Source organism: Nicotiana tabacum, chromosome 17, assembly GCF_000715075.1.
Source record: "Nicotiana tabacum cultivar K326 chromosome 17, ASM71507v2, whole genome shotgun sequence".
Classification (NCBI taxonomy): Eukaryota; Viridiplantae; Streptophyta; class Magnoliopsida; order Solanales; family Solanaceae; genus Nicotiana; species Nicotiana tabacum.
This window is the reverse complement of record NC_134096.1, coordinates 129,967,887-129,980,566: the sequence shown is the minus strand read 5'-3', so window position 1 is coordinate 129,980,566 and position 12,680 is coordinate 129,967,887. Positions and strand designations below refer to the sequence as shown.

Below are 12,680 nucleotides of genomic sequence, written 5' to 3'. Positions count from 1 at the left end.
AAACTTTTAATAAGTATTTTTAGGTGTATTTTTCTCAAAAGTGCTTTTTGGAGAAGCTACTTTTTTGTTTCTCAAAAGCAAAAGCATTTTTTTCCTTATAAAGTTTGATCAAGCACCTTAATGTTTTTTTAAAAAAAAACATATTCGGTGACAAAAAAAGTACTTTTGGCTAAAACGAAGCTTGGCCAACGGACTACTAATTAAGCTATGGGAAAATGACATTGTATAGCAGCTCTCAAATAATAGCCGAAAAAATATATTTTTGTATATATACATTTTTGTATGTTATATACAAAAAATATACAAATTTTATATACTTTTGCGGATAGTGAATATAAATAGTTTCGCCCACGGACTAGAAGCAATCTTTGCGCATTAGTTATGCAAAAATTACACTGGCGCCCTATTTGGTCGCCGCCAATTAACCTGTACTCGCTTTTTAAATTTTTTAACTTATACCCACTTTTTAAATAATTTCGGGCATTTTTCTCCTCTTTCTTCTTCTTCTTCTTCTTCTTCTTCTTCGGGTGACAATGATTTTATATGGTGTTTGTGAATATATTTTAAGGTAGTTTATGTTGAGCTGTTGTGGCGCTTTATTTTTTACTATTGCTTAGGGTTTTTTCTTCTTCTTTTTTCTTAATTAAAAAATGGGTCTGTTAGATTTATTGTTGTTTTTACATGATGGTTGGGATTTGTTCTTTATGATATTGGAGGTTATGCTTCAAATTTAAGCTCATTTGGAGTAAATTTAGGTATTGAATCGTATATTGGATTGTTAAAATTCGAAGAACAAATTTATATTTCTAACTTTCTAGACAATTTGTACTCCAGGCCTATTTGACCTTAAGTGCATGAAAACGTTGGTTACACTTCAAACCTTTTGGCCTTAAGAGCATTTGAAATACAATTTTTCACTTCAGACTTATTGGCCTTGAGTGTAGGAGAACGTTTATTGCACTTCATACCTTTTGGCCTTAAGTGCATCTGAAGTGCAATTTTTCACTTCAGACTTATTAGCCATAAGTGCATGAATCCGTTGGTTACACTTCAGACCTTTTGGCCTTAAGTGCATCTGAAGTGTACTTTTTCACTTCATACTTATTGGACTTAAGTGCATGAAACCATTGGTTATACTTCATACCTATTTGGCCTTAAGTGCATCTGAAATGCAAATTTTCACTTCACACTTATTGACCTTAAGTGTAAGGAAAATGTTTGTTGCACTCCAGGCTTATTGGCCTTAAGTGCATGAAACCAATGGTTGCACTTCAGACCTATCTGGCCCTAAGTGCATTTGAGGTGTAATTTTTTTACTTCAGACTAATTTTTTTTAACTTCAGAGGCGATAAGTCTGAAGTTGATCGTAAAATGGGTAGACTGTAATTTTTTTGCAAAGTGGGTCTAGGTTCAATTGTGACCACAAAACCGGGTACAAATGCAAAAGCCTAGTTAGTTATCCCATCTCTATTTTTGATTGGGATTGTTACCTCCCTACTAGAGTTTCAATTTAATTACATAGGCATATATAATTTACCAATTATATACGTTTTAGGAATTTAATGAGTATCAATTAACTCCTAAAATCTCTCTAACGTACATATCCCACTCCCCTCACGTTTCTCTCTCCATACCCCCACCCCCCACCCGATTCTGTACTCTCTCCCTCTATTAACGCTTCATTCCATATTTCTTCAAAAATCTTTTATAATCTCTCTCAATCTTTCTTAATTCTCTCTCTAAATCCTATGTTTCCATCCCTTACAATGAAGAAGAAAGGAGTTTTGAAGAATAACCCTAAAAAATCTAATGTTAGTGATATTCCTACTTTTGATTTGGGTATTTTGTCATAGGATTCACCCAAAAAAGTAGTGAAATCGGCACATGCAAAACTAGAGACAAAGTCTAAGCTTTCCCTTCATGAAGTTAGGGCAGAAGCCCGAACAAAACTCAACCATGAAAGGGATGTTGGTGAAGTTTCGACATCTGCTCAATCAGTAAAGCGGAATGACAAAGAAATTGCTCGTGATGATGATTTCATAGAAGAAGAAGTTATTCCGAAACCTGCAAAAAAAAATCAAAGTGTCTCCTACTGTCAAACCTTCAAAAAAGAAGAAGGTTCAAAAATTACCTAAAACTATACCCCAACAGTCATTTGAGAAGGTAAAATTTTAGTAGTTACAATTTTTTTTTTAAAGTTACAAAACCTGTTCTCAGTCTCATGACTATACATACTTTTTGTTTTTTTATATTTGTAGAAATTTTGTCTACATTGTGTATATTTGTTGTTGGTTATCAACTTTTCTATATTTTCCTCGAAATTATAGATTTCTTGTTTATTAATCGAAAATATTTTGTTAGGGAATGTACTACATGATTTAGTTGGGTTTATTGGTTATTATTTTCTCTATTTTGTAAATGTTAGTTTTATTTTCTGTAAACAAATTGTATATATTATGTGTAGTTGTTACTTTCTAATTTCTAGCTATAAACATAATTTGTAGCTTCAATTTAGTCAGTTGTTATATATGTTTACTAATTTTGTAACTTACTTGTATGCAAGGTATTTATGTATTTCTGATTATAGCTAAATTGTAGTAGAATTGTATTTATTTTGTCTTTTGGTCTTCAAACAAGTCTTTTTTTTAACTTACTATTTTATTTGGTGCAGAATAGAACATTTATACCCTATTATTCTAAATCATGTTGTTAGTGGATTTACTACCTTATTTAGTTGGTTTTATTGGTTATTAGTTTCTCTATTTGTAAATGTTAGCTTCATTTTCTATAAACAAATTATATATGTTATGTCTTGTTGTTACTTTCTAATTTCTTGCTCTAAACATAATTTGTAGCTTCAATGTAGTCAGTTGTTATATATGTTTACTAGTTTTGTAACTTATTTGTATGCAAGGTATTTATGTCTTTTTGATTGTAGCTAAATTATAGTAAAATTATATTTATTTTGTTTTTGATATTCAAACAAGTCTTTTTTTAACTTACTGTTTCATTTGGTGCAGAATCGAATATTTTTTGCACCACATGATGTTGATTATGGCATCACTAGATTCCAGACATTATCTGACCTTGCTGTTCCTGGCCAAATCAATGTGTTATTGTCTGAAAATGGGTTATAGTTATTTAAGAAGACATGTTTTGGGCATTTTCTTTCCCTGCCCAAAATATGTATCCAAAATCAGGCAATTCACCTTCTCATGAAGTATGAATTGAACGCATCCGGATCTGATTTTTTTAAAGCAGAGATAAAGGGTGAGAGGCTGAACTTTGGGTTGAGGGAGTTTGCCCTCATCACTGGCCTTAGATGTTTCACAGAAGTAACGGACTTTGGTTACACAATTAAGTATGACAGTAAAATAATGAGGAGCTATTTTTCGAACAAGGAAAAAGTTGAGAAGTCATACTTTAAACAAATTGTAACCAGCCGTAGTTGGGTGAATGATGAGGATGCAGTCAAGCTGTGTATTCTCTATCTGATAGAATTCTTCCTTTGTCCTTCAGAGAAAGATAGAGAAAGGTAATGGTTTGATAGTCCATTTTAGGTTCTACTTGGCGGACTCGGGGCAGTATGCCAATTTCGCATGGGGTATCGAAGCTTGTACACAATTACTTTAGTCCGTTAGGCACAAGCTCAATCCTTCTGTGTATTTTTATCTCATTCGTTATTTTGCAGTAACTATGCAAATATGGTTGTATGAGTGTTGATCTACAGTTAACACTGATATAGCTACAAGGGTTGGTAATTCGATCTCCCACATACTTAACCAGACAACTAGTAAGGATAAGATATGGATATCTGCATTGGAAGATAGAATGATCAAACCATCATGGATCAAGGTAAATATTTTTCACTTCTGGACAGACAATTTAATATAAATTATCTACATATTTTATACATATTATGACTAGGTCCCTCATATTTTTTTTCACTGAGTTCACCAATATGCTTGAAGCCCCATAAGAGCTTTCAAGAATAACTTTGCCAGACAAAGTTGAATACATCATTGAAAAAGCTAAAACAAAGGCCGAGCATCCGACATATGCTCCATCTTCATCTGGACATAAGCAGGCAATGGGAATAGATGACAAGAAAGATATTGTGAAACAATTAAAAAATTAAGAAAATATGTTGATAAGGTAACATATTAAGATAATCCTAGGTGGTTTCTTTAATTTATGGTATGCAAATTATTTCTTTAACTCTTTCTATTTTAATACGTAGGTCGGTTCAGACCTTGGAGCCTTCAAGAAAGAGGTATACCTAATTCTTGATATATATATATATATATATAAAAGCCTCTAATTGATAGATACATTATAATAATTTTTCGTTCTTTAGGTTTTTAAAGAATTAGGTAGCATTCGATTGCTACTCAATGATTCCATCAAGTCTGTGTTATATGCAATTGATGCTAAGGTTTCATTCAAAATATATTTATTTTGGACAACAATTTTTACCATGTTTATGTTTATAATAGTATTCATAAAGTACATAGCCTAACAAATTCTCAATGCAGTTTACTGGTAGTTCTATGAAAAATTATGAACATTACAAAGAAAATAACAAACAACATAATCGGGGCAGTAGTGCTAAACTAGTGTTGGCCAGCAGCAGTAAAACATGTTTTTAACAATTATAACACAATTTGATGACAACTAATCTACATTATATTTATATTATATCTACAATATATCTACATATAGCCTAAATTACCAACAACTACAAAAAAATAATCTACATTATATTTTCAATTGTTCTCTTAGATACAGGCCACACGTCTCACATTCAAAATGAGGAGAATGTTCCTGTAGGTGTTGACTTATCTTCCCAATTTCAAGGGGCATTGGAGGAAGAAACTGCAGGTATGATTTAGTACATTTTATCTACATATTTCACAATACATTTATTTACATGCTGCACAATACATATTACATCAGAGCTACAGAACATCATTTAAATAAATTCACTACAATTTACCTACAATGTAGTTTCTGTTTATTACAAATGATCTACAATTTTATTAAGTTGAACACATTTATTGTAACAGATAATGAAACAATGCATGTGGACTATCCAAAACAAATTAACTTCAATTAAACTATAATTTATCTACAGTGTAATTTATGTTAATTTTAAATGATATACAATTTTATTAAGTTGTACACATTTGTTGTAACAGAGAGGAAAATAATGCATGTGGACTCTCCAAAACAGGATGCAAAACTTGATATAGAATGAGAGCATTTAAACGAGGAAAAGGAGACTGTGCCTTTGCAATCTCCCATTAAACAAGAAAATGATATACAAAAAGGAGACGATTGCAATAAAGATTTCACTGGTATTATATATGACAATATAATTATAGGAAAAAAAATAACATCTTTCATATAAGTTTCATCTTCCCAAAATAACTACTGCAACCAACATACAATGTTGTTCTTTTGTTTTAAATATTGTAGGTGAACCCGCCGACTACATCAATGTAGGTGATTCAGACAATGACTCCAGATCTGGAAAAAAGACCGTAGCACTTGATGATTTTGAGTTTCCAGAGAACTTCTCACAGATTGTTAAGTTCGGAGAGGTAAATGAAGATGAAACAACCTCTGTGCATCAGGGAAGAACAAGGGTTCCTGAAAAGCATGCCAGATCCCCCTTTCTCCCTTATTTCAGTTATGGGGAAACACTTCTGTTGGACCTCCTACAATTTTCAACATCAAGCATCCATTTACTGGGATTATTGAAGATAATGTTGATCCTTACTTGTTGGAAGAATTCAATAAGTGGTTATATTTAGGTACCGACACGGTTTCAAAGAGGTTAGATTATACAATTTTTTCATATTATAGAGTCCATACAATTTATAGATTTCAAACTGAAACTACATAAAAATTATACTTGATATGTCTCTAAATAGGAGGAAGGCGCCTTATACTTTAAAAGATAACCAGCTCAACCCGTGGTTTGATCTTGGAGTGGAGAAAGTTGATAAAAAGGGCTGGTTTTATACTATGGTACATCCCGGACAAGTACTCAATAACACGGTACACACATACCTTGGCAGAATTAATGATTAGCTATAGTATTCTGTTATTTTAGAAATATGTAGATATATTGTTTGAAAATTATAGTTAAATGTATGAAACATTAAGAAATAATCAAATCTATTTTTTTGCAGCACATTGATGTTATTTTATACTATTTGAGGAAAAGAGGAAAGTATGGTCCTGCAAACAAAATACGGTTTACAACCACTGACTGTATGTTCAAGACTATAATTGAACAAATTTATGAGAGGTATATTAATGTTCCTGCCGATAAGAAGCTTATTGTTGTCAAACCTCACGACATCGTGGCAGAATACATATTGAGGTACCAATTACTTGCAAATGTTGCATGGGACAAAGTTGATTTTGTGATTATGCCAATAAACATTGTGGAGAAATTTCATTGGTTGTTGGCTGTGTTTGACATCACCGATAGAGTTTTATATGTTTATGATTCTAGGATCTCTTTACGAAATCACAAACTTGTTGAATCTGTTGTCAACAAGTTTGCTATTATGATCCCCCTCTACTTGTCATACATCGGCTTCTATGGCAAGCGTCCATACATCAACTACAAGAACACAAAGGCATACATTGAAAAAGGTATTACTGACCCTCTTGACATTCAGTGGTTGGTCGGCAAGATACTCTAACAAAAAGAAGGATCACTGTTTGTGCTGCTTTCTGTCTATCTATTTAATTAATTATATTTTACATTGAATGCTAAAACTTTTTTCCTATTATTTTCTGCAGTGACTGTGGTGTATACATGGCGGCATTTGCAGAATGTTAGCATTGGAGAGCTATCGATTTCAAAGGAAGACCTTTATGATATTGATCAACATCGTCGACACTATGGAGCGTTCTTTGGGATTATGCTAGGAAAAAGCAAGAGTTTGGTGCAATTAGTAAAAGTGAGGTGACTAGAAGATTAGCAAGAAGAAAAGGGGCACGAGCTCTGAACGAGAGAACACAAATCCGGAAAAAGAAGAATGAGTTGCCCTTTTTAGTAGAAAAATTATAGTTAAAGTGTTTAGATGTAGCCGGATTATAGTAAAGTTGTAGACAAATTATTTATTATGAAGGAGTGATCCGCAATTTATTTGTAGCGGATGTGTGCTACAATTGTTTTACCTTTTGTGTTGTTATTTTGTCCAAAATTCTAATACATAGAATATACAACATCTGTGATTTTTTTTGGTTGAAAGTTGGTAGTACTTGATCTTTATTTTGGTACTATATAATTTATTTACAGCATAACTATAATTATTTCTATAACTAATATACAAAAATACATAATATATTCAATTTAGATGTGTTGTTATGAAAGGCTAAAAGTAATAAATAAACTCAGTATTTGAACAAAATAACTACAAACCAATTGCATTAAGTGTTGAAATCTGTTTAGCAAGCATTCATTCTATGAGACAATGTTTATTCAAATTAGCAACACATTTACACCACAACTATAATTTTCCATAATAAAGCAAATACAACTTCATGTCTTAACGGACAGATTATCATCAACAGTACTAAGTAAAAAAGAAAAACTTTAAACTGTATCCATTTTTATTTCCCTTTGGGAGCATTCCTACAAGTTCTTTTGTTATGCCTTTTTACTCCGCAGTTGCCACATGAAATCTTGCACTTTTTTGCATTTACTTCATCATATGGTTTGTATCTTTATTTTTGAGATCTCCCTGACTGCCTTTTCCCGGTAGGTGGCTTTACAACTTCTTCGGCTATATGTTGTGGCACATTCCATTTGCTTTCATCACGCAGCGGGTCTACTGATATTTCATAAGTCTGCAGAAGGCTCTCCCTCGTGTAATTAAGAGAACAATAGTTTACATAAGACTCGTTCCTGTGCCTCAAAGCCGTCAAAGCATGTGCACAAGGAAGTTCATCAAGCTGGAATTGTCCACAACTACATCTCTTGTTTTGAAGGCAAACAATGAAGTGCTTCACACCATCTATCACAGTATGGATGTAATCTGTTGAAGCCCTCACCTACAATTTCATTACAAACATACAAGAAGTTGTCAGCAATAAATCCAAAATAAAATAACTACAATTATACAATAACTTTTCTACAATTAACAATATATATTTAGTTTGATGGAATCAATGATCTGATGTTATTGGCTATAGCTTACTCTCATCTTTTGTGATAATATCCTGTTATTCTTCAACTCTTTGTTGTATTTTTTTCCAAGGTATGTGAATGCACCCTTTGCATTCAATAACTTTTCATTAGTCCAACTTTTAAGGAGAGTCCTCATGTACTCTAATAGTTCTACTACGAGCAACTTTCTTATATCTTTGGTTACCGCATTCAATGACTCTGCAATGTTTGATGTCATTGTCCACGTTCTGTTCACTGTAACATGTACCCAAGACCATCCGTGATAGCCAATATCGTATAGGTATGCTTTAACACGTGTGTCGATCTCTTCAATCTTTGACATTCTTTCATTAAATTTATCAAGCGTGTATGATCGTGCCATGGCAAAGTACAATTCGCTTAACTTTAGATGACCCTTCTTGAACTTTGACCTTATATTTGTCCAAATATGCCACATGCAGCATAATGTGGTATGCCGGTATAAACAGTAGATGTTGCCTTCAAGATACTCCTATTCCGATCCGAAATAACACACGTATTTGGTTTTTCTCCATATACATGTTTGAATTGCTCAAAAAATCACCTGCATGATGCGTCATTTTATGAATCAACAATGGCGTATGCTAGTGGTAATATGCTACCTATCACACATGTGGCAAAAAAAATTCAATTTATGTAATAAAACTTAAGAATATAAAAAAATACAGTCTCAAAAATAACTTTATGACAATATTTTTATAATTTATCTACCTTACCTGCTGCATCAATTGTGCTAGCTGTTAGCATGATTCCCCTGTATGCCGACTTCAAGAAGGTGCCATCAACTACTATAACTGACCTACAATGCTCCCAACCCTTGATGGACGTACTAAGTGCAACAAATGCATACAAGAAATAGTCATTTTCAGTCTTATGCAATTTCACTACCGACCCCGGATAAGTCTTCTTCAGAATATACAAATAACTCTGCAATTAGCTGTAGGAATCAGCAGGATGACTTTCCAAAGCCTTTTCCTTTGCTCTCCAAGCTTGCATGTATGTTAAGTTCACACCATGATCCGACAACATGTTAGTTTGTATGTCTTTTGGTGTGTATATTGTCTTTGGATCTGAATATTTTGGCATCGCCATGCTGCCAACTACCATGGCGGTTGGTTTGCGTTGTATGTATGTATTGTCCATTAAAGAGCATGTGTGCAAGCTATTGAATTTTCGAACCTTGAACAATAATGATTCATTTATGCTGGTGGACTTGAAGTGCCACGTACAATTGTCACCAACACATACGAGACAGTAGCTATAAAAATAATTCAAAAAATCTTATGGAAATTGTAGCTACAAAATATGAGGCTGTTTATGCACAAAAACTTATCTTAAACAATTTATATATAATTTATATACAAAAAAATTATAACTTATCCACAATATGAATTTGACAAATAAAATGTTCATACCTTCTTGCACTAGACCTTTTCACCCTAAATTAAAATTTATTCATGACATAATAGTGCTTCGTTGCACTAACAATTATTTGCTTATCTTGGTAAACTTGGCCAACTTCAATTACATTTGGCGTATGTTCTGTTATGATGATACTTTCAAATTCCACAATTGCCGGAGATGTTTGCATATCAATCAACTTCATTGTTCATGATACTTCTCCAGTTGTGTTACAATTACTTGACAATTGTACCATGTTAGTATTACGATAATCAGAAGAACCTGCACTCAATTAAAAGTATAGTAATTCAGACCTCTGTATATTCACGTGTTCAATAGTTAAAATAATACTTGTAGAGACATAACAACTGAACTATATTTGTTATGTAGTAAAATTGTAGATAATATGTAGAAAAACTGTAAAACACTTGAAATTGAAAAAAACATTAGCACTGAAAAAATAGAGCAAAACTGTAATTGTGCTTGCATTCGACATATTGCATTCCAAATCAAAATCACGCATTGTTATACACAGCAGATACATTCCTAAGTTTTTTTTTTCCGTCTCCATATACACTCGCATTCCTATATCACTCCGAATTTCAATTGGAGGACAACGTTTATTGACAATGTATTTGATTTCGATGATTTTTGCGGAGGTATCGATCATTAGATGCTCTGCAATTGCAGAATTTAATTGACTATAATTTGAATCGTCATTAACTACAATTCCGTCAATATCAAAATCTTTGTATCTCCCAACGCTATCCCACTACCCATTGAGCTGAAGCATAATCGCTAATTTTGACATTATGTCACGAAATTCAATTCGATTGTAGCTAATTGTTTACAGTTGAATTGTTCAAAACTCTTGTTTATGGAAAACCAGAGAAAACCAGAAAAAAAAATAGAGAATAGAAGGATGCGATGATAACCACTGAAAATCTGCGTAATAGAAGGATTCTACAAATATGTTGCCTTCATAATTGCTGTGAGGATTGCTTCTGTAAAATCTCTAAGCGATCCCAAAAATACTGCGCTTAAATAAGGAAGACTATCGCAAAAAGGATTCTAGTTTAAACAAATGTATAGATTTTATAGATAAACTGTGTTTAGGTCGGGTAAATTCATAAACATGAACATTTTTCGTAATAAGGTTTAAAATATTGTATAGGAACGGAAAAATCCTTTTCGATTCCATGGGCTAATGGGCCAAGGAAAGAGTTTCACATGAGCTACGGGCCTTTCATATTCTTAGCAAACGCTTAGGCCCTACTCTTAAAAGTTTCTGCTAAGATCCTCCGCCTAAGTAAGAAAGGCAAAAGGAAAAAGAAGAATGAAAGTCTACTCTGAAAAGTTAAAGTGCAAAAGTGACGAGATAAGGAAAATAAAAGCTTCAAAGTGATATTGGGAAAGGTATATTGCATTAACAAGAGGATGAAAGTCAAGAAATAGTGCATAGCCCATGATTAAGATGAGACATAAGTGTCTTTTACATAACAAATGTTTGATAGTCTTCTGTTATCCATAAGAAAACAACTGAAAGTGGAGTTAGATATGTTGTACCAACTGCCAAAGGACAAAGACGGAGACATCATTAAACCAATTATTCCCTGTATTGCATGCAATTTTTTGGAATTAAATGTCATAATGTGGACAGTTATGGTTTTTGCAAAGGTTGCTTAACGTGGGTATGATTTGGTTTTGTAGTTGGTCAAACAAACTATGAGAAATTTGAGACAAGCGATAAAATGAAGTGGACAAGTAAGAACTGAAATTACATTTATTGTATGGAAACCTATCACTAGTACTAGTGGCCTGTAAGTTAGGTGGTCGTTAAAAAGTGCCAATTTCTATTAATCGCGACGAATAAAATTTGTACTCTGGCAATAAAATTACTATTTCAAGCCTTTTAAATATTTTAACTTATTAACTTTTATAATTTATCATATTCTTTATATAATTTCTAAACATATATATTCAATTTCAAAATACTAAATTTTAATTCATATAATAAATTAGATAATTTGATGATTATACTCCCAATAGTCTCATACAAAATGGGACGAAGGACAATAAAAATAACATATCCAATATAATATGATAAGTGAAAAAAAGAATACGATAGAGGAGAAGACATAGAAAAAAAAATAGTAACATCAATAAGAAAATAAAATAACCTAAGCAAAAAAATCAAGAGCAATAATAGAAATCTAAGAACGAAAAAATATAATAATAATAATATTGGTATAGAAAAGAAATACTCTGATAATAATAATTTACAAAAAGAAAAAAAATAAAATGTATAAAAACCCTAGTCAATGGGAAAATGTAGGACCCAGTGTGATGTTTACAAACCACACTCTACACAACATCACTTCCCAATAAAGAGGACATAACACAATCTTAAAATAACTAGATTTGATAAATCCTTTTCACGTCCACAATGACAGAAAAGATTCCTAATGCTTTTTTCGCGGGTAAAAGCTCATAATTTACTGACAAATCACGCCTAAAACTCCCTTCATTTCCCGCTATTTCTCCTTTTCCCTCCGTCTTTTCCTGCCAAATTTTCCTTTTTCCAAAATATTGAAACTTTTAAACAAATAAAAAATTATTAATCTAAAAAAATGAAAGATGGAAATATTAATTGCTACTTAATATGGAGTATTATTCAAGTCTCAAGCATAGATTCCAAACAATAGAATAACATACCAATTGAACTTTTATATATGAGTTCTCTATTTGGATTTAGAACTCTTTGCTTTGTAAGAAAACTGCTAGAATTAGAATCCTGTTTGAAAAAAAATATACATAATGATAATTTCGAGAGTTTTATAAATATGATTTATCACACACACATATATATATGTAATTTTTAAAATTTGAAATAATTATAATATTTACATCTATATAATTGTCTAATCTTGATTTTTTGTTTGGTATTTAGTTTATTTACTTGGAGAAATTGGTTTTAAATTAATTCTTTAAAATTAAGAATTTGATACTCAAGCATTATTTCTGAAATACAATGCTTTTAAGTATTTAA

The 12,680-nt window shown here is 32.0% G+C and overlaps 1 protein-coding gene across 1 annotated transcript; it reads right to left on the bottom strand.

Annotated features, from left to right (window-relative positions):
- Positions 1–7,749: 7,749 nt before the first annotated feature.
- On the bottom strand, positions 7,750–8,534 carry LOC107779321 (uncharacterized). The gene is made up of 2 exons (XM_016599726.1): positions 8,223–8,534; positions 7,750–8,076 (listed from the first exon to the last, which is right to left on the bottom strand). The coding sequence occupies exons 1-2, from the start codon at positions 8,532–8,534 to the stop codon at positions 7,750–7,752; spliced, it is 639 nt and encodes a 212-aa protein (XP_016455212.1).
- Positions 8,535–12,680: the final 4,146 nt, after the last annotated feature.

Excerpts from the sequence above, each read along its gene's own strand:
- LOC107779321 (XM_016599726.1), bottom strand. The coding sequence starts at position 8,534 with ATGTCAAAGATTGAAGAGATCGACACACGTGTTAAAGCATACCTATAC. Across the intron at positions 8,077-8,222 it reads TATTATCACAAAAGATGAGA|GTGAGGGCTTCAACAGATTA; the intron begins GTAAGCTATAGC and ends ATGAAATTGTAG.